This window comes from Polyodon spathula, chromosome 6 (assembly GCF_017654505.1).
Source record: "Polyodon spathula isolate WHYD16114869_AA chromosome 6, ASM1765450v1, whole genome shotgun sequence".
Taxonomy (NCBI): domain Eukaryota; kingdom Metazoa; phylum Chordata; class Actinopteri; order Acipenseriformes; family Polyodontidae; genus Polyodon; species Polyodon spathula.
The window spans coordinates 52,970,236-52,994,091 of NC_054539.1; the positions used below are offsets into that span (position 1 = coordinate 52,970,236).

The 23,856-nt window shown below is 37.1% G+C and overlaps 1 protein-coding gene across 2 annotated transcripts in view; it reads right to left on the reverse strand.

Annotated features, from left to right (window-relative positions):
* Positions 1-23,856, reverse strand: part of LOC121317324 (MAM domain-containing glycosylphosphatidylinositol anchor protein 1-like) — a 168,795-nt gene that overhangs the window by 101,908 nt on the left and 43,031 nt on the right. For both annotated transcript variants that reach the window (XM_041253139.1, XM_041253138.1), the window contains exons 5-6: positions 3,951-4,147; positions 2,580-2,712 (exon numbers count right to left, since the gene is read on the reverse strand). In XM_041253139.1, coding sequence (XP_041109073.1) covers positions 2,580-2,712; positions 3,951-4,147 — 330 coding nt within the window. The remainder of the gene's footprint in view (positions 1-2,579; positions 2,713-3,950; positions 4,148-23,856) is intronic.

Below are 23,856 nucleotides of genomic sequence, written 5' to 3' on the forward strand. Positions count from 1 at the left end.
TATGACCTACTAATTAGAGGACTGGTGTCTGAACTGGATTAGACTGAGCAGACAGTTGAATTATGTATAGATAATTCACACGTGCAACAACAATCGTTTTGACACAAGGAGGACATAAACATCAAAGGACTGGGAGTTTAAAGAGGCAAGATACACAAATGACCTCATGAAAGAGCTACTCAGCAGAGTAAAAAAGACTATAAAAATCAAAGAGAAATTGAACATTTTGCACTCCACATTGAATGCTAAACAAGGTGCTGTCACTCTGCTAAGCAAAGCTGCAACTCTGGGACTTTGCCTAAAAACAGAATCAAGACAGGACTCTGCCTGGAATGGTCCCAAGACGAGGAAGCAAGCTGCAAGCGAGTCAACTGCTACAAGCAACGAGACTGAGGCCATTAACCATTCCTTGTGTCTGTGCGCGAATGTGTGTTCATAGTAAATCCTCGAGCTTTGAAACACGTCAATTTAAATATTATTATTGAGAGAACTAATCATCCCAGATATTAAAAGATCAATTATTGAATTGTTCCTACAGAGCGGAGTAGGAATGATAGGATTTAACGTTTGAAAACATCTTTGTTTTGATCATTTTTTACAGCCGTTCATCTCCCTGGCCATCATTACAGTTTAAGCGCCTCGTCGGCAGGTGTGTTATTAATTGGCTCCATCTCTTCTCATATAATTACAGCCCATTAATTGGTGGTGTACAGGGAGTGCTTCATCCAACGGCTTGTTAAAGAGACCCTTCAGGTCTGAGTGTTTGAGTTTCTGTGTTTTTATAATCTGGCGACAGAACTGTCTCTCCCACCCCTCCATGTCTATTGTGTTGCCGCTTGTAAATTAGTTGTTAAAGTTAATGGGCACTTTCCTTCAACTGTTACTATTATTACTACTAGCACTAAGAAGAAGAAGAAGAAGAAGAAGAAGAAGAAGAAGAAGAAGAAGAAGAAGAAGAAGAATGATAGTAATAGTAATAATAGTGTTAATAACAGTTTTCAGTAAAAGAAAGGGTTCGAGTAAAAGGGAAAATCAACATTTACATTCAGGGAGAACAGTGTTTGAGAAAACAAAAGTTAATATGAAAATATTGAAAATACACTACACTAAAAAAATAAAACATCATAATAGTTCTGCTTTTTTAGAAGATGGCGTTTCCTGGCATTCGTTCAGACGAGTTACATCTTCCTAGCAGAGTTGGCTTGAAGGCACAGCTTTGAAACTGTACCCTTGTGTATACAAACATCACAGCAAAACAATGAATGGCAGACATGCCAGTATTACTGCCCTGCAAAAGATCAATCACTCAGTCCCTCACAGCCACAATGCTCAGTTCTCAAGCATTCCTGCACACAGCTGCCTTTCCGAACACAAACAGCAATTCATTGACCTTGGCAGAACAGCACAAACAGTCTTAAATATTTCTGCCAAATTCAGGCAATCAACAAAAACTATGAGGACGGAAGAAACTCGATGGCTACTCAGGCTCAAACTCTTTGCCATTGTAATGTGTAAAACTGTACAATATTTGGTAACACTATTACATCATCAGTCTCTTCATTTACACTGTAACAACACAGTAATTAATCATATCTGACAACACAAAACATGATGAGTTACAAAATTAAGTATTTTGTTATTTTTATAGTTTTTCCACAAGGTTGTGTATTAGCAATACAATGACTATATAACCACATGTGCAATTGCAGTGTGATTACTGTGTAATTATAGACACATTGTAGGGTATTGAAGGATATTTGTAGGATATTTCCTATGCCATTTAACCAAGAAAACTGAACTTAGTTGTTTACTTTGCCAGTATCTGAGCTGCTAGTCATATTGACAATATTGTATTAATGCTGTACACTAGCGGTGGTTCTGGAGGTCCGGAGTCTTCAAGGTTTTATAGGTATCATTAAATAATGAACTGATTAAGAACCTTAAGGAGGTTTGATTGGTTCAGTTGTGTAAATTAGGGTACAGGTGGAACAAAGACCCATTGGGGTCTTGATCTTGAAAACTGGAACAACAATTAGCGCCATAAGTTGCCAGAAAAAGTTGCCAGGAAATTGCCTTGCATTTCATGGAATTTAAATATTTTTGACTTGTTGTCATTACCTTTCCTGCAAATCTCAGGTTGCAGATAAGACTAATGACAAACTGAAACAGTGTACAGTATATACAATACTCAAGTGTTCTTGCAAGAAAGACAACGGACCATTTTATTTCCTGAAATACAAATGGTTTTTACTCTGAAACCGTCATCACCAATCATTCAATATCAGCAACCACCTGTAAATATTAAAATATCCAGTGCCACAGCAGACATTCAAACACTAACGTTAGTTTCACAGCCCCTGATTAGCATCAGTCTTGGATTACCTTACCTAAAATAACATTAGTTAGTCCAAGATTAGTGCTAATCGCTGTTCGTGAAACCAGACGTAAAATATGACAATTTCGGCATAGCTGGCTGTTTAACAACAACAACAACAACAACAACAACAACAACAACAATAATAATAATAATAATAATAATAATAATAATAATAATAATAATAATAAAGATGTAAGTTTACAGGTGGCGTTGGTGAGCTGGAAAGTGATGGACTTGTCCGGGATGCTGCACACGTTCCGCACAGACACCTGGCACGTGTAGTTGGCAAAGTCTTGTGGCCGCAAGTTTTTCAGCTTCAAAACATTTGTCTCACCCTGCGACAGAGAAAGATGTAGACAGAGAGATATTTTACAAAGATATTTTTTGTACAAAAGTGCAACTACAATTGAAACAAATGCTGAAGTTCCCTTCAGACTGAAGGCTGAGTAGTTCTCCATGGGCACCCAGGTATGTTAATATCACTTTCAAGAAGTAATATGCTACGGCTTACTGGCTCAAATACTTTTGACAATAGTAATAATAATAATAATAATAATAATAATAATAATAATAATAATAATAAAACACACATAATAGATAGTATAAACATCATGGCACTTTTGAGTTATATAATGGATTTTACTGGCTTTTTCTTTCTCCAAATTGTCAGAAAGGATAAACACATCCAATATCCAAACCAGAAATAAACTTCAGGTGTTTCCTTTTGAGGAGTTCAAAGAAGTCCACAACGGATATATGTTACACCAGGGGTGTGCAACTGTAATTTCTGTCCCCCTTGCAACTGTGACAGCTGTGAAGGCAGTACATGGACAGTCTCTATAGAACATTACAGTTTACAGAAGGGACATCAATTACAGTTGGAATTTCACACCCCTTGTGGTCCTGAGCTTTCAAAATCTTGCCTTCCATCTTGCTTTATCCTAACCTGGTTTTAATGTTTTTTTTTCTTTCATTATCTTTAATTGACAAAGTTGCACTGCCACAATCAACTGAAAATAACGAATCTAATGCTGTGCAATTCACCTTCATCTTTTCATTAAACATTTCATTAAACTGGTCAATGACCATTTCCATAGCATCCCTAGCAGTCTGTGGTCTTGTCTCCTGAACTGATAAATAATTTTACCATCCTCAGACAGCAGACCCGGGGGCCTACCTCAATGTCAGTCTAGCACAGAGAGTCATTCTGCCAGCTAATGAGACGAGCATGCTGACAGACTGAAGAAACTTGCTACACCACATCTTATTGTTCTCAAAAAACAAAGTTTGATACTTGCTAAAGTAAGAGGAAAGAAAGAAAAGAAAAAAGTACAGCCAGTCATTGGAGTCTGCACATGTCTGTAATGGAAAGTCTGGCTTAAAAGTGTCCCAATTTTAGAAAGCACTCAAGAGTCCTTTGCTGTCTCTTTCTGTGTGTGTGTTTGTCTGTGTGCGTGTTTGTCTCAATGTGATTGTGTAAGTGTGTGTGATTGTGTATCAGTGTGTACAGTATATCAGTGTCCGATTGTTTATCAGTGTCTATTGTGCCCCCGTGCACCTCCTCCTCACTGACCTGTGTGTAGAGGGGCTCATAAATGTCCACTCCGTTATCCTGGTTGTGTGTGATGACCTCAGAGCCTCGTTTCCAGATGAACCGAGCTGGCGGGTTGGAGTTGACAGTGCAGCGCAGGAAGACGGTCTTCTCCTGGTAGTAGCTGCCGCGCACATCACTGATTGTCTGGTGAACGGTCAGGGTTGGCATGTCCAGATCTGCAACCATACATGAACACTTTATTACAACACAACAATACAGGAAACAGGAATGCTGGAATATTTTAATAAAACATAACATAGAGTATAAGAGTCAGAGTCCAGATCGGCATTGTACAGGATCACTGTAATACAACACAACACAGTGTGAATAGTCAGAGTCCAGATCGGCATTGATACAGGATCACTGTAATACAACACAACACAGTGTGACTAGTCAGAGTCCAGATCGGCATTGATACAGGATCACTGTAATACAACACAACACAGTGTGAATAGTCAGAGTCCAGATCTGCAACAATGCAGAAATACTTCAGTGGTAGTGTACATATCTACAACGGTGCCAGAATGCTTTAATAGTAATAGAAGCACATGACAATTTTTGTTTCTTCAAAATGTTACATGCTAATAAGCTACAAGCATAACTCCTACAGCAATTGCATGGGTGACATAAATGACATTGCTAATGAGCTAATATAAGAGCATATTAAGTATCTTTGTGTACTGTACATTAACCTGTATTGACAGGTACACAGAAACCAAGTCTTGGCTACCATATTTTCCATCATTGATGCCACCACGAGGGTGAAAGCTACACTCAAACTCTATGATACTAATAAGCTACAAGTTATTGTATATGTGACAGTAATGAATATAATCGAATTATAAGAATTTGGTATGCTGTGTATTCACAACATGCATGTATACATACACTTTATAATTTGTTATTATTTTTTAACTCATAAAAAGATAACACAAATGCATTCAAAGCAGGTTACCTCCATTTTTTGTATTGCCTTGTCTGTTGCTGTTGTGGAAAGATTCAAATTGAACCTGACGCTTATGAAGATAAATTATTATTGTAAATTATACTACAGAACAGTCTGTTTCTGGCAAATACGTTGGCATCGAATGTTAGTACAGTACTACTGTGTGTTTTGAATTCTGATGATCTTCCAGGATTAAGCATGGTAAGTAACAATATGAAAAAAAAATCTGTTACAGTCTTCTGTATACAGCTGTATACAGCAGTGGCACCTTCTTAATAAAAAGAAACATGTTTTTTTTTGTTTTGTTTTTTCTTATATTTATGCTGATACATAAATGAACACCCGAACAAGACTGTCATGGCTTATTATACTGTAAATGTATATTTCATATTTTGAAATAGTTTTATGAAGTTCCAGAAACATCATTGTTTTTCAGGTATTTTAATATTGTGCTGTTATTGAAAAATCACTTAAAAAAAAAAAATCCTGTTTAGAACAAGTTCCCTTATGTGAAAGCAAAAACATTTATGGAAAGAGAAAAAAAAACACACAAGTTTGTTTTTATCATGAGGGAGACAATACAGCACTTGTGTACACCATATACTGTACCTTAATGCAAAAGAGCATTTTAAGGTCACATTCATTTTAGTTCATTATTATTAACATACTGGGCTTTTCACGGAATATGCTAAATAGGCCTGTACTTAATAGGTAATGTCACTTAAATTACAAGGGGAAAAAAAGGTAAATAACATTCATCTCCTGCCAAGGATAGCACATTAAAGCAACTGGCAAGAAAGAGCCTCCAGGCTGTAGCGGTCTTGCCACATTTGCTTTCCAACATATTTGAAATATAATTTAGTACTCTGATGTATTACTATAAGTAGACCATTAGCATTTATATGTATATTTCTATGAATATGTTTCTATGATTCTATTCTAAGACCTCATACTTGAATTCAATAACTGTACCTACAGAAACACATTTAAAGTTGCATTTGTATTTTACTTTGATCAGTGTCATATTAAAATTAATAATACATTTTTCTAATCATGAACACATTATTGCCAAGTTGTATTATTATTATTATTATTATTATTATTATTATTATTATTATTATTATTATTATTATTATTATCAGTAGTATCCATTTACAGCCCTACAGATTATATTAGAAGTCCCAGAGTTTACAGTTTTATTATGTACAGCTCTGAGATTATAAGGTTTTATGTACAGGTTGCGTGGGCATCTTAATGACTTCACTACAGTGCACAAATTGGTAGTTTAATGAAAATGACTACTAGATTTCAAAATGTTACAGATAAAAACAGATACTTGTTTGTTGAAAATCAGGAAAATGTTGCCACAAAATGGACAAAACAGGAAAATTCATCAATTACCAATACAGCACCTCGACAGCATTACAGTATACTGAGAAGCAAAGACCGGTATTTAAAGCGACACAAATATGAAAGTTCAATTTACTACGGTAACCAAACGGACTTCACAAAAACAAGAGAAAGTTTAGTGGCAAATTAAAAGCATTACAAAAAACTGGGGAAGGGAAATGGTCATAGGTGCTACTTTTTCAGTCTGTTGTAATTGGATACATGACACAATGTTACAAGATTCATCAAGATTAATTGTTACAACATAACCTCTCAACTTTGTTAAAGCCAGAATAAACCTAGAGAAAAATGTACATTGTAACTTTGTTTAGTTACAATTTTAGTAACTATATTTAATTACAATTTGCTTTTAGCATTGTTTAATCAATAAAGGTATTTAAAGGTCGTTTGGGTAGGTTTTTTTCAGTTGTATTGTATTATACTCACTTTAGTTTTATTACATGCATCATTTTCATCCCAAATGGAACTTTGGAACCAAGTGTTCCATGCGGTTTTATGAATGAAGGTATTTATCGTAAGGTATGTGAAATAAAGGTCGGTTTGTGTGGCTATGGTGCTCGCACCTATTTATAATAAGAAGGATTTATTTGGCTGAAGCTTTTTTCAAAAGCGCATTTTAATTAGCTATTTTACATACAAATTCTAGTACCCATTTACACAGCTGGGTTTTTACTGGATCAATACATTCCTCAAAGGTACAGTAGCAGTTAAGAATATATTTACATTTTTCGCTACATTTTTTTTTTTTAATTCAGGTTTTGGGGAGGTGTTTCTTTATCTTAGGAGATTTTGTGTATTTATTTGTTAGTTTAGTTAGTTCGTTATTCATGTTTGTATATGTATTTATTTTGACATTCATTAATTAAAGTACTATATATGTAGTTGTACGTTTTCAATCGATTTATGTTTGTTTAGTAAAACAAACTCCCCACGTAGAATACAGCTTCCGCCGCCCATGCTCTCCGTTTCGCTACAACATTCTGTCCGCGGAATTTTTGGGTAATTTTTGCCTGCGCAAAATCCTTGTCACACCTTAGACATCATTAATTCAATGCAAATGAGGTGGCGGCGCTATTCAGCTCCTTTCATTAAATCCATGTTTTCTGCACTAAAATGGGAATAGTAAATAGGAGGGGGACAGAACTGCACACTATGTTTTGCCTACGGTAAACACTTCATAAATGAGGCCCTTAGATGGGTACTTTAGGTACTTTGGGTACTTAGATGGCCCCTTTAGGTGGATAATTATTTTGATTATGGGGACCGTTCTCTATTAGTCATTGATATATAAGAACAATTCATTAATACTCTTCATGTTGCCAGAATTATGGCTACCAAGCAACAAATCAAAAATGATGTTCCCACTATGAAGGGTATTATTTTGTTGATTGTATTTGTGTTGCTTGTTCCAGGTTATGTTTAGTGTAGGATTATGAGTAAGGCCCTACGAAAATCGCGATTTCACGGGCTGCATGGAAATCTTGACATTAGCCCAAAATATTCTTAAGAAATAAAAATTATTTCATAATTATTTGTATTTCATACAAAGAAAAAAAATCACATTAACGAAACTGTACAGCTCTGCTGTGTGCCTGTGTGTAATATTCGCCATGCACACAGTGCTGTGCAGTGATTATGTCATGTCACTGCAATCTAAGTGGGAAATTAAAATACTACACACTGTAAACAAAAAAATGGATGTCTCTAAAAAGGCTAAAAATGTGTCTGCAGCAGATCACGTAAAGCAGGATCCAGCAGGAGTTTTCTAAACGATGGAGGTAAGCTCTTCTGTGTGTTCTGCAATGTTACTGTAGATCACTACCGAAACTCATCTGTTCACAGGAATTTGATTTATATTCAAGAATTCACCGAAAGAGAAAGGCAGAAATCCAGAACAGTCCTGCGACTGCTTTACTTGCAAAGAAACAAGAAACAGTGACTTCCATCTTCCAAAAGTCAACTTATTAAATTTTCACCACACAGAGCGTTTGTTTGCACAAATATACCTTTTGAAAAATTTGACAACCAAAAGTTACGGAAATTCTTCAGACAGTGTAGCAAATGATGGAGTGATCCCTACATCAGCCCGGCTGAGACGTGAACACTTATCTAAAGTTGCCGAGTATCACAAGCAGGAGATTGTGGAATTGGTAAAACAATCTGGTTGCTTGTCAGTGGTCACTGACGAGTCAACTGATGCACAAGATCAGTATGGGTTACACATTGTATTTGTTTTGCAAAACCTAAATGGTGAACATGCACCTGATGTACTAGAACTGAAAGCTGTCCTTGCAGATACACTTTACCTACAGGCTGTTAATTACAACACCGTTTCACAAGCTATTGTAAAGTGCTTGAATAACTTTGATGTTAATTTTGGTGTCAGTGCTTTTATGTATATTTGCTGTTTAAAAAAATAATAATCTGTACATCTAATTTATAATATATTTCTGTGCACGTTCTTTGAAATACAATACTTCACCCATGACACTGCCAGGAATTTTAATGAAAATTTCCACAATTTTCACAAGGCCTTAATTATGAGGGCCTCTCCTCTGCTCAGAGAACAGGGGCCGTGTTACAGAACAATTTCCTAACTTGCTTTCCTAGCTTATCTTTCATGGCTAGGAGAGGATTTTTCCTAACTTTGTATTACAAAAGCATTTCATAAGTCAATTGTCTCTACAATTTCCTAAGTGTCTAATGACAATCTTAAACAACTCATCGAATCTGAATAGAGCAGGTTACAGTTTGAGCTTCAGGTAATTGTCACCAAAATATACATGTTTTTAAGTTATGGCATCTAAACTCGATTCAGTTGTGGCAAAGAAATGCAAGGTTCTAAATTTTACTTGGGAAGAGAATAAAGTTTTGATTGCAGAAAAAACTGCAATCAAATCTAGTTAACAACAATAAATATAGCTATTTATATATATATATATATATATATATATATATATATATATATATATATATATATATATATATATATAGATATAGATATAGATATAGATTCAATTGCAGTCATAAACACCATTTTATTTTAATTAGGAATGCCAACACACAACAATATCTCACAGGTTAAAGTAAAGCTAAACATAAGAACACTGTTGTGATTTTGGTGCCTCCAGTGTGAAAGAAAGTGTGTAATACAATTGTGTATATTAAAGAAAGTGTGCAATATACTTGTGTACATGTTACATTACCCATGAGCCTCTGGTTACAGTTCAATGGAGCGTCTCGCTGTGTAATACAATGACATGCCAGAATCAACACAGACTACTTCATATCTTGTTCCTCAGTAAAGTTTCAAATATAATCATTGTAATCACTGACAGTAACTTGTGAGCAATTCTAACTCCAACTCCATGCTGTCCGTACATCACACGATGATCACCTTCTCTCACAGGAGGTGGGGCTAGATCTAAACATTACTCATAGGTTACTGTTAAAGGTACACATCCCAAAATATGCGAGTGGATCATTATGGCTCACTATAGAATATGTTGTATATAATAAGACCTGAATGCCCAGAAATATTTGTGCAATACAAAACTTAAAATCTAAAGCACAGCAACAATAATACATGTACGTCATTTTCTCTTTTTGTTTTTTGCATGGTTTGTTCAGATCTTGCAAACTAACCATTTTCTTTTTCTAACTGACACATAGGAAAGGCTCCACCAAATTAGGAACGTTCTGTCATATGCTATTTCCTATCTTAAATTAAAATAGGAAAATAAGTTAGGATAGCATTTTCTGTAACACCAGCTCTCCTAAACTTGTAGTTAGGACATTCTGTCTCTGAACATAAGATAAAAATGTCTTTTAGGATGCTTTTGTAATATAGCCCCAGGGTCTGATCTCTCAGGGTTGGTCCTGGTTTAAATATTTCAATCAATCAATAAAATTAAATAACAAAACAAGATCAGAGAAATCCCTTGGGCTGTGTTTTAAAAATTAATGTATCTTCTTTCAGGAAACCTAACAAACTAGAAACGAGAAGCCTGAGTTTTTATCTGTATTAACGAGGGAATGTCTGGCTGTGTGCGCTGGGAAGAACAAACGCAAGGGAAGATGGGGAAAGGGAGGAAGAAAGAGAGGGAGACGGAGGAAATGAGAAATAGGGAGCAGAGGGGTTAGAGGGTGAGTAACTGACATTGAAAGGGATAATTAGAGCTTGAGGGAGAGAGGATTGAAAGGGAGAATGAGAGAGTGGCAGAGGGAGAAAGATTAAGATAGGGAAGAGGGAGATGGGGCAATCCTGACCAAAACACAACAAATCTGGAAATTTTAAAGAGAGAAGGCGGTCTAGCCATTGTGAAATGGGGAAGACAGAATCTCAGATATATTTTGTTCTATTCTGCAATAACGTCACAATAAGGGACACATCATTTCCCAAATACCTATAACAGCATGCGTTTTTGAACATGCACTGGGTTCTTGTTAACTTATCCTGACTGTAATTGCAAAACCTGAATAAACTTGTCAAGCCAATAAAGCTTATTTGAAATTGAAATTGAGAAAGCGTGAGAGAGAGGGAGAGGGAGATTGGAGAAAGAGAGAAAGAGTGGGTGAGGGAGAGGGAAGTCGAGAGTGGGGGAGGGAGAGAAAGAAGAGTTAATGTTTAATCCACTGCCTCGCTCCCAGTCCCTCAGCTTGTATCACTTCTACATGCTTCCTCCCTTCCTCACAGTCCCTTAGTTCTAACAACTACACCACACTGCCTCCCTCCCAGTCGCTCAGCTCTAATCCAGTCCTTCAGCTCTACCTACTTGACCATGCTCCCTTCCTCCCTTCCTCCCAGTCCCTTACCACTACACCACACTGCCTCCCTCCCAGTCCCTCACCTCTAACCACTACACCACACTGCCTCCCTCCCAGCCCCTCAGATCTCTCCACTACACCACACTGCCTCCCTCACAGTCCCACACCTCTAACCTCTACACCACACTGCCTCCCTCCTAGTCCCTCACCTCTAACCACTACACCACACTGCCTCCCTCCCAGTCCCTCAGTTCTTATTTGCTCAGCTTTGTGAAAGTAGGTGAAGAAAGGTGAAGGTGTCTATTAATGGGCAACTAAACGTTTCCTTGGTCTCCACTGAGCACAACCTCCCAGCTCAATGCCACAGACTTAATAGCAGGGGAAAGGGAAACTATTTTCATTATCCACACTACAAAACACAGCTGACAGGGTTTCTTAATGAAAGGGGATGAGGACAAACTGCAAAAGAAAGAGGTAGCACCTTTGCACAGTATAATGTATTGCACTTCATTCAAAACGCAGAGCAGAGTCCTTTCACTAAATCTACTTATACAGTATGTATATACAGCAAAACCTCAGAGTTACAAACACCTTGGGAATTGGGGGTTCGTTGTAAGTCTGAAATGTTCGTAACTGAAAAAAACATTGAATTTTCAACGGTTTTATTAAATGTGGACACCTGCTATCTGCACCATCAATCTGGCGAATAATACAAGGATAGAGCACAGTAATGCAATACTCATATTGTTATAGTTCTAAAGTCTTTAAAACAGTATTATACATGGAAAAAGGCTACATTTAAATTACCATTGAAATTGTAGCAAAAACACAGATTTAAATGGCCATGAAAACCTGGGTTAGCGTAGTTCTTGTTTTTAAACAAAATGCATCCGTGCAGCTTGCCTACTTTGGCTTGAAAAAAAATATCTGTGCTTTGTTTAAAACTAAAATGTTCCAGTAAAATCGTATGTGCTTGCTTTGAAATCTGTCTCACCTTTCTGGATACATTTGTTTGTACAGTAATTTTTCCTTCGGCAGAACGGTCAGTTCTTAAGTTTGGTGTTCATAACTCTGGGATTCTGCTGTAAATGTTAAATATTTCTCTATATTTCCTACATTAACTTTGGCAATGTTGTTAGAACTGTCATGTCAACAAAGATGACTGGAATTTGAATCACTTCTGAGCAACACAAGCCACTAACCTGAATTACAAGGTACAGAGTGACCCCACAGCAGCAGGGAGAACGAATCAGAAAAGAACAACTGGGACAACTGGTTGCTCTCTTATTCTCGGCTCCTTCAGTGATCTGTGATTCTTCACTCCAAAAATAAATCTAAGACTGAATTAATGTGTTCAATAATAAAATAAAAACATTTAAAAACTGAAGCAGCAATTTTCCACAGAGACCCCAAAAGATCAGAGACAAGCAGATACAGTATGCCAAAGGGCGGGTATACATTCTTACCATAGAGTGTTCTCTGTGTGTCTGTTAATTAGCATCAGTGCTGAGATCTGAAAACATTCCCAAAGCTATTTTCTCTCATCCTAAAAGCACCCCCAATGAAGTTGTTTCTTAATCCTTTGGAATTGCAAAAGGTGTTTTATTTGCATTAAAAAAAAATGTGAACTCATGACGATTTGGAGTAAATAGATTTTAGAATCTGGCTCAAAATATCCAAAACCCTCAAGGGTATACTTCATAACCGCTCTTACAACTAGGCCACACTGCCTCACAGTCACTCAGCTGTAACCACTACACCACACTGCCTCCATCCCAGTCTCTCAGCTCTAATCATTACACCACACTTCCTCCCTCCCAGTCACTCAGCTCTAACCACTAGACCACACTGCCTCCCTCCTAGTCCCTCAGCTTTAACCACTAGATCACACTGTCTCCTTCCCAGTCCCTCAGCTCTAATTACTTGACCACGCTCCTTCCCTCTCTCCCAGTCCCTCAGCTCTAACAACTAGACAACACTGTCTCCCTCCCAGTTTGTCAACTCGGCAGTTTACCAATGCTCACTCAAAGCAATAGAAAACACTGTGGCTGCTAACTGCTGTTGTCTCCTACACTCCTCACATTGCACACAAACACACACACACACACACAGGAATGTATCATTACATTGACCTTTGTTCAGTATGGAGAATCCGCAATGTGAATGATATAAAATGATGAGAATGAATTTGGCCGGAGAGCTTGTCCGTGGGTGCTGACAGCTATCCGCAATGTTGGCCGACTAGCGATAAACACGATGACATCATGTAGTCTAGTGCTGCGGACAGAAAGACGCTCATAGAGCCACCTCCCCCAAAAGACAAAGCTGCCAAACCATGACTGTAAAAATTAAAATGATGAATGGTTAATACAGCAACTGCAGTGGCACAATGCCACCTACTCCCAAAAATAGGAAAAGGATGAATGAAAAGTAAACAGCTGAGACACGGGTTCACCCCATGAAATGCACTGAGGGAGAATGCAGCCTCTCCGCCCTACAGAAAACTCAGGTAAGGAAAAACCCTGTACTCACTGGTAAGAGGAAACCTTAGGGAATCCATGGCTGAGAGTAGCCCTTCCTCCAGGCTCTAAAGACATCTGTCTCCAAGTTTGGCCTCTCCGTGCGTGACTGAGATCCCATTCACACTTTCGGTTTATGCCGGCCCAGGGCCGCCTTATCTCATGTGTGAATGCTCGAAAAATGAAAAGGAGGCCCTGGGCCGGGTGAAATTTAGACCAGCTTTTTGATGCGGTCTAAAGTACCAATGCCGCCTCAGGGCCGGCCTATCTGCATGTGTGAACCCAACACAAGCCCTGGACCGGCCTTAACGCGTCAATGCGGTGACGTACCTCAAACCACTCCCCTACTAGGTAGAGCATAGTAGATCAAAACAATGTCGGTTTTAAGGAGTAGCAGCTGGGACGATGCAGAAATAAACCCTTAGCGGTCCGTTTATTCAGTGCTTGTCAGGCGCGTCCGGTCCAATTTATTTTCACACGCAATGTTTTAAATATTTTTTTTCCCCAGAGTAAAGCAGGTTTAAAATGTATTGAATCGCAAAAGGACAGTCTTCATCTCCAGCCAAGCCCCACCCCTTATTCGCTGTATTTTTTACATACCTCTTTATAGTCGTAGATACTCTCCCGATCTCTCGTTTTATCACCAAACTCCTCAATAATGCAATCCAAGTCATTATTTTATTACTAGAACATCTCCAAAAAGCTCTGCAAATGTCCATGATATTCTTTGAGCACTGGATGCAGAAGCAGTTATCTCCTTTATGTCCTTGTTATCTGTGGTGAAAACCTGCAAGTTTGTCAAAGAACTGTCGGAAATACTGAGCAGCAGGCCAGAGATAAACCCACCACGGATCTTGGATTTTATGGAACCTACAGCGATCTCCAGCCAGTTAAATAGCAATGGGGAATGCACTGAATACAGCATAATAATAAATGTAGCCACACAGAGTTTTTATGGCACTTGGATATGATGTGTTGATTAGTGGGCAGATTCTCCTTCCAGAAATACAAATACAAAAGTTTTCCATGATGGGGTACGCCTGTCCCTATTATTAATACTATTATTATTATTATTATTATTATTATTATTATTATTATTATTAATCCTTTGCGGTCCTATGTCGGACCTGGTCCGACATTACAATTTTTCGTTTCCTGTCCGAGACACCAAGCACAGGTCCCTAGTTGGTTTTTCACTGGAAAAAGCTGAAAAAAACTTTTAATGGCCGAGAGAGGCCGGAAAAAAATAAACGGCAGTGGGTTGAACAAACATGAACAGACATGGAACAAAACAAGTCTTGTGCTAGTGTAAAACTAGCATGAGTAGCAATTGTTGTGTCTGAACACTCTAACCCCGTTTTGCCAAAGCTGCAGGTTTTTATACTGTGATCAAGAGATTAACTGGCTAGCAATTACCTATTTTATACCTCGAATACATTTGGCACGGGTTTTCTTTATATGCTCGGTCAACAGCCAGTCAATAATCATTCACTGCTGACCACACATTCGCATGATTTTATCTGGATGGGGCATTTTAACCCCATGCAAGCTATAAAAAATTAATAACAATAAATCGTGTTTTTAGATTAAAATAATAATAATACAAAATTATACAAAATACACACAGGGTCTGGTGTGTATATCTGACTTGTGATTCCCATCACATATGATTATTTACAAGGATTTATCAAACTTCTTTTCTAATTTCTTATTCAGTTAAAGTCACTTATATGCACTCAGTTACACAAACGTATTGTAAAGTTGAATTACGTTTGCAATATTTCATGTTTCATGTTCAATGCAAAATTGTTCCAGTTCATTAAAATTCTGAGGACTTCTCTTGTTCACAGCCTTCTTCAACTCATACCAAAGAATCTCAATCGAATTTAGATCGGGACTTCGACTCGGCCATTCCAGAACCTTGATTTTTTTCTTCTTTAACCATTCTGAAGTAGATTCTGATGTGTGTTTTGGATCGTTGTTGTGTTGGAACGTCCAGTTGCTCTTTAAAGCGTTTTTCAGATGATCAGCCAATATTTTTTGGTATGCTATGGAATCCATTTTACTATGTATTGGAACTAAATTGCCTGTGCCATTAGAGGAAAAACAGCCTCATAGAAGGATATTACAACCTCCATGCTAGACAGTAGGTATGGTGTTCTTTTCTTTGTATGCCTCACCAGACTTTCTCCAAATGTAACTACTATCAGATTGACCAAGTAGCTCGATTTTTGTTTCATTACTCCACAAAACCTTTGACCAGAACTCATATGAATCATTCAAATGCCTTTAAGCGATTTTCCTTGTGACATTTTCCTAAGACTGGCTTTTCCTTGGCCTGCAACCATTGAGTCCTTCACCATGCAATACTCTACCTGTGATTGAAATGGAAACCCCAGTCCCACCTGCAGCCAATTCACTTTGAATATCTTTGGCAGTCAATCTCAGATTGTTATTAACCTTCCTCACAGTTCTTCTACTTGTTCTTGGTGAAAGAACCTTCTTTCTTCCAGAGTGAGGGAGCACTGTGACAGTACCATGAGTCTTGTAGTTCTTGATAATAGAAACAATAGTTGAAATTTTCTCTAACTTTATGACAATAAATCATTTTCTGCTTAAGGTCTTCAGATAGCTTGTTTACTTTGTCCCATATTGACTTACTGGTAATGACAGCAATTATCCTATGCGTAACCCTTTCATACTCTCTAAGAATGTTCACCTACAATCCAGCATTTTTCTAGACTTTTTTAGAATTAGGTTCTGCATTATCATATTGAAATTTCTAGCACCTTGTAGACAATGCTACCATAGCATCAAAGGGTATGAATGCTTTTGAATTAGCATTGTTTGAGTTTTGATAAAAAATTTGCTGAAATAAATGTGTATTTCTTGTAACATTTTTTCCTAAAATTATTTGTTTTGTAGAAATTTCTAGAAATTATAAATTTCCATTAGGGTATATAAAGAATTCAAGGATTAAACAACACATTGTGAAAAAAGCAGCGTTCAAGGCAAGAATGCTTTTTAAATAAAGAATGTGATCATTCCACTTTCTTTACCTTTGCATTCACTAATCTCCTGCCACTCTAAAGCCACTTTACTAATACAATCAGTTAATACAGTTTCCAGAAGACCTTAAACCCTTATTGTAAATAATTCCAGCTCAATCGTGTAATGACAGTAGTCATAACCAGGAGGAAACTCCATAGCCAAGCCCATTACCATTGACTTTATAAAGAGCAGTGTCTTTGGTGAAGGAGGTCATGGGTTCAATTCCCATTAAAGACACACTTAGCAAAGACAGAATGTTAACTTGTGCTGGTTTGTCCAGGGCCTCGGGGTCAAGAAGATTGCTCCTCTTAAAAAATCATGCCATGGGACAACAGCAATAGAACTATGATCATGGGGTATTGTCATCAGGTAGTTGACCATGTCAGGAAGGTAAGAGCCTGAACCATAGGAGAGGGTGCTACTGTATAGACAGGGTCGACTATCACCAAGGTTATGCCCGAAACTCATAAAAAGGTAAATAGTGGATGTTACATTTGAATTACAGATGTATTTACCTTTTCAATGTGCTTTCCTTCCTTTTCATGTTTTTAAAGCTAGACATTCAATCAGAATGTACCATGGTCATCTATTGCTTGGTAGTGCCCCAAAATTGAACTTTCTGACCTTTGGATGAAAGCGTTTTCTAATTGCGTTTAACACCTTATCTGAAAGAGGACTCCTACAACACAGCATTTTGTAAAGAAATGCAGAATAGGGTTCTGGTTGAGCTTTGTCATAGAGCGCCCCCTACTGACAGTACTATCAGCACTTCATAAATTTGGTATTTACTGTACTGGAGGGCTACCATTCAAGTACAGCCTGCAAAATAAAAAAATATATATAAATAAAAACTATTAACAGATAACAAGTTTACAAAACTAAACCCAGTGATGCTGTATCTATACAAAGAGACAGATTTTTGACAGTTTGTTTAGATTAAAGCTAAAACCTGAATTGATTACCCAAACTGGCACAGTAGGAAATGTCAATATTAGTTTTGATTAAGATTGGTTACATAAACTGAACTGCATGCAGGATTGATTATGTAGATGCTTTGTGTAAAACAGATTCTTTTGCTGAGTTATCTGGACTTGATCCCTGATATACAGTAATACAGCAGAGCTACCAGAACAAAAGTGGATCGTCTTTATAGAGCAGATCACTGTGAAACAGTATCCGTAGACAGGTGAATCTGTTCAGGGCACTTTGCTATAGTAGAATCGCACAGATTCTTTGATCAAAATGTTCTTGTTTTTTTAATGCATAAATCTAGTTTGATTGATCTCAATGAGCTTTTCAAACACATTCTTAAAGAACGAATTGCAATATAGTATCATAATGGAATGTACTTGTGAACGATATTTAGAATCATATGAATAATCTTCAGGGCTTAGTTTTGAATCAAGTGCACCAAACACAGTTTAAGTTCATTAATTTTGCTGTTGCACCACACGTGTTTTAAAAAGCAAGCTCACAGTTTAGATTGCTGTTCCATGCCTGTGTCTCTCCCCATAAACCAAACTAAAGGAAGCTGGTCCCTGTCCTCCAAACAGAAACGGAATTTGTCAGAGCTTGTGGTTAGAATTAAAATACTATATGCAAACTTTTATAAAGATTATATTGTATGAATACGGAGCTTTTGTGTATTTTTCTTTCCTGGCAATCACAATATGCAAGTAGCCAGCAATAAACTAACACAAACCTGAGGTTTTGCAATTCATGTTTGCTCTGTGTAATTATTTACAATTTCTGATATATTAGACCTTTGAACAAATTTTACTCTTTTTACTCTTTTTTTTTTTTTTAAAGAAAATATTGAAAAAAAAATGTATGAGCTATTCGTGTTAACAACATTGTATATAAGTTAGATGGATGTAAAATTAATTAATACTGCTGTACAATTTGTAACAAAGCATGTTTTAAGCTTAAAACACAGGTTTAAAAAAATGCATCAATTTCTAAATGCAGTTTTTTCGAGTGTTCCGTGGTTATGGTTGTTATTAGATACCCTTTAAAATATAAAATCATATATTTAAATACAGTAGTCTCTGGCTAAGAGAACACCCCTAGGGAAGCAAGCAAAGTGTTCTCTTATCTGATGTGTTCTGTAAGACAAAGTTGGCAACCAGACACAATATGCCAAGGCCAATCTCGATATGAATCAATATTTAGAAATGTATTTACTTCTTATGTCATGATGCACGTGCATCAACATATAAAATGAACAGAATAAGAGAAAAGCAATAGGCAAGCGTGTGTTAATAAACTATAATAATAAAGTAACTGACAAACTAACGTTAATAAACTAACTGACAAACTAAATTAACACAGCACCCCTACACATGATGAAAATGCAACAGTAACTCTAACAGTGATTATAAGAGCACTATTCAAGGCAAGCAAAACAATAGTTATTAACACAGCACCCCTGTACATGTTAAAAACACGCAGCAGCATGTACTGTAGCAGTACAAAACAGGTGTTCTGTCTAGCTAAGTCCCTGTTCCTTTAGGCAGAGCATTTACAATGGGAAAATTCCATTTTACCACAAGGTTGTTCCGTAAGCTGAAGTGTTCTCTTAGGAGGTGTTCCTATATGTGGAGACTACTATAATACATACATTTAAGAAAGTGAAGTGGAACCTGATGTGCTGCCACTATAGAGAAGAGAGGTAGCTGCTTTAGAGGAAACCTCTGGGGATCCATTGACATGTCATGGTACTATTTGCTAGATTTTACTTTTAAAACTAGAATGCATTTTTTAACTGGACAGTGATGCCTGTCAGTTTAAAAATATATAAAATTCCTTCAATTATATTTCTGAGTAATTAATTTCCTGTAATACTACAGTATTCCACTACTCCCAAATAAAGGTTAGTTAATGAATGTGCATTAGCCAATTCTCTACACTACCAACAAATACACAATAATTGGTCCAGTTGGCTACCTCTTAATGATAACAGACAGGCACATTTATAATAAACAGAACCTCAAATACAATTACAGAATGTAATGTGAATGATAAACGACTTATCCTAATCATATTATACTTTGTATGTGTTTCGGTTGACAGATCAATCAAAAAGAAAATGTCTTGGTGAACATGGACCAAATATCCTTACCTTGGGGAGTGCCCCTGCCCCATCCTGTCAAGAAATGAGAGTAAATATCAAGATTGCTATAATCGCTATCTACTTCACACGTTCATTTAATTCCTCCAATGTGAGTGGTGTACCGAGAGTGTCTTGTAACCGATTATAAATTAATTCTTATTTGCGCTGCTGGGATTGATTTGTATTAACTAAGAGCCAAATTCCCACTGGGCTCTCTTGAAAACAAGATCATCGGAAGAGCTTCTCCTGGGAAAAGAATAATTTGATCTGTTGATTGATTTCAATTTGTCTTAGCCCTGTGGTGCATATTTGCACAACTAGATACATGGAAATCCAAACAGAATGACTGACACAGGAAGGAAGCCCTGTGACTAATTAAGTCAGCGGTTCATAACGGTTCATTTATTCAGTGTTTGTCAGGCTCATCAGGTCCAATTTATTTTCACATGTGCTGTTTATTTTACACATAAGAACATAAGAACATAAGAAAGTTTACAAACGAGAGGAGGCCATTCGGCCCATCTTGCTCGTTTGGTTGTTAGTAGCTTATTGATCCCAAAATCTCATCAAGCAGCTTCTTGAAGGATCCCAGGGTGTCAGCTTCAACAACATTACTGGGGAGTTGATTCCAGACCCTCACAATTCTCTGTGTAAAAAAGTGTCTCCTATTTTCTGTTCTGAATGCCCCTTTTTCTAAACTCCATTTGTGACCCCTGGTCCTTGTTTCTTTTTTCAGGCTGAAAAAGTCCCTTGGGTCGACACTGTCAATACCTTTTAGAATTTTGAATGCTTGAATTAGGTCGCCACGTAGTCTTCTTTGTTCAAGACTGAACAGATTCAATTCTTTTAGCCTGTCTGCATATGACATGCCTTTTAAGCCCGGAATAATTCTGGTCGCTCTTCTTTGCACTCTTTCTAGAGCAGCAATATCTTTTTTATAGCGAGGTGACCAGAACTGAACACAATATTCAAGATGAGGTCTTACTAGTGCATTGTACACTTTTAACATTACTTCCCTTGATTTAAATTCAACACTTTTCACAATGTATCCGAGCATCTTGTTAGCCTTTTTTATAGCTTCCCCACATTGTCTAGATGAAGACATTTCTGAGTCAACAAAAACTCCTAGGTCTTTTTCATAGATTCCTTCTCCAATTTCAATATCTCCCATATGATATTTATAATGTACATTTTTATTTCCTGCGTGCAGTACCTTACACTTTTCTCTATTAAATGTCATTTGCCATGTGTCTGCCCAGTTCTGAATCTTGTCTAGATCATTTTGAATGACCTTTGCTGCTGCAACAGTGTTTGCCACTCCTCCTACTTTTGTGTCGTCTGCACTGTTTAATTTTTTTTTTTTTTCAGAGTAAAAGGCACTGAATCGCAAACGGACACTCAGTACTACATCTCCAGCCAAGCCCTGCCTCATGTTCACTGTATTTTTCACATACCTCTTTATAGACATGCATACTGATAAATCCTCTTCTGCTCACTCATTTTATCACCAAACTCCTCATTATTTTATTACTATAACGTCTCAAAAAGCTCTGCAAATGTCCGTGATATTCTTTGAGAGCTGGATGTGGAAGCAGCTATCTCCTTTGTTTGTGTCTGTGTTATGTCAGTGGTGCATGGGGCTAATCAGATACACCCTTTTTTTCGTACTGGAAAGGGAGAATTGTAATGTTGGACCTGGTCTGACATAGGACCACAAAGGGTTAAAGATACAATATCCGCCAGGCTACTTCCATACCCCAAAGTGCAAGAGCCAAGTAAAGAGCAACAACATCAAACCTGTTTTGTTGTGAATGTAATGTACTAGAAGGTAAACTTTTTTTTTTTTTTTCTCTCTTAGTTTTGCTTTAGCTTGATTCTTGGATACTTGAATAAATCTAGACATTTTTTTGCTTTTTGCTTTTCTCTCATCTGCTGCAGTTTCCATGGAGGCTGCAGTTACATTTCATACAGTATAGCAATTAAAAGCCGTAAAGGATGTGTATGATATGAGAAATAACAACAAGAATACTAACTTTCATGTTAACAATTCATGTTTGATATTGGTCCTCTTTACTTATAAACTGTCACATGATTCTAAACAATCAGATCACTGTTGCAATAGATTATGCAATTACTGTTGAAAATTTAAAAAAACATTCTATCTATAGTAACTGTGGAGGCTACAGCACCAGGTAGGCCAGGAAAAAGTTAAAAATCTGAAATTCGTATTTCTCCCAATAAAAAGCAAAAGATAATTCAAGAAAGTGCAAAACACAAACGTGTTTTAAGGTATTTCTTTTATCAAGTGTACTTTTTTAAGTGTCTTAAACTCCGAGATAAACATTACAAATTAATAAATAAACGACTTGGCAGGCTGTTTTTGAATATATACAGCATCCTGGAAAAAACGTTCGACCACCCATGAATTGGAGCATCTTATGCAATACACCACATCTGGTGTTTCTGATTTGCAAAGGTCTTATGGTTGCAGATATAAAAGCCATAGTCAGAATCTTGAAACAGAGCTGCCTTCAAACAAGGTGTGACAGTTGGGAGCTACTGTATATTAGGCAAATCAGTGAGCTGACCGGACTTCCACAAATAGTTGTGTGGAATGATATTGTGTAACAGACAAGTCTGGTTGTAATGACTTTCTCTAAGATCCTTTTTCTTGAACAGGTTTTATGTTTCACTGTATGCTTTGTGGGAGGGACAACAGCCTGCGCTCATTTGTATGGTTATTCATGAATATACGTATTGCTCTGCGTTGCGTCTGCTCAGTGCATTGCAAGCTACTGAAGCGAGGTAAGCAACATCATCCATCCCCTAATATATTATTATTTTCAAGCATTAAAATGCTTTTAAGTGCCATTCGTAATTAATGAGGAACTTTAGTATATGTATTAAGATAATCGATTACATGTCTTTTGACTGTTTGAAGTGTACGATTATATATAAAATGCACTTTGTTTCCCATGTACTGTACTCCACGTGTGTTGCTGTAATGACATGTGCTTGGCCTATTGTCTTCCATGCAATAGGTTCCTTCAGTCTTATTTTTGATTTCTTAATTCATAGGAAATAGATCGGAGTGAAGCGACATGAAACCTGAAATGTTTTTTTTTTTTCTTTTCTGTAATGCAGGTATGCTGTCCCACTATATTTCACAATGGTATATTAATGTTTGTATTTCGTAAAGATAACGAGGTGCGTGGGTATTGAAATGTGGTGCGTAATGCAACATTCTGTCTTATACTGTTTGATTAAAGTTGTAGCTTTAAAGGGTTATTTTATTTTATTTTCTAAGCTTTTAAAATACATCAGCATATGTATTGTCAGTGCATTGTAAGCTACTGAAGCAAGGAGCTAGATCGGAGTGGAGCGACCTGAAACCTCAAATGTTTTCTTTTTCTTTTCTATAATACAGTCCAAAGCTCTCCGCTCAAAGCAAGAAACGTCTCTTTGGTTTTCTGCACTCCTACATACACAACACAAAGTGAGGGAAAGACTAACGCGTAGCAGGGCCAGCGAGAGTCGATTGCCCCGGCTACAGTTACAGTGGAGGGACCTGGGGAAACATCTCAAGCTACCAGACTGGATCATCCTAAGAACATCTCTGCCAGAGGGAGTACTGAAAGGGATTGTTAGAGAGGTGCACCCATGTAAAGATTCATTCTGCAATCTGTGTTTTATTATTTTTTTATTACATATGAATCTGTAACAGCAACTGCTCATTGCAAATTTCAGGATTTAGATTTCTGGACAAAATCACTGCAGATACTATATGGCAATATTATCCTTCATAAAACTTTACAAAGATAAGTTTGCATGGTAATTGTGCTGTTTTCCCAAGATTATATGGTGCATTGACCTCAGTTTACGATGGTATGTTTTTTAATATACTTTTCCATAGCTCTCTGGGCTTTATAATGCTTACCTATGGTCTACCATGTTTTCACTGTGCTTTATTATTGTACACTTCCCTATGGTTTTTACAAGTGAACCTTTTCTAAGGGATAGTACTTCTTCCAGCTACTTTTTGGGAAAAGCACCATACACAAGTGTAAATGCAAACACTGA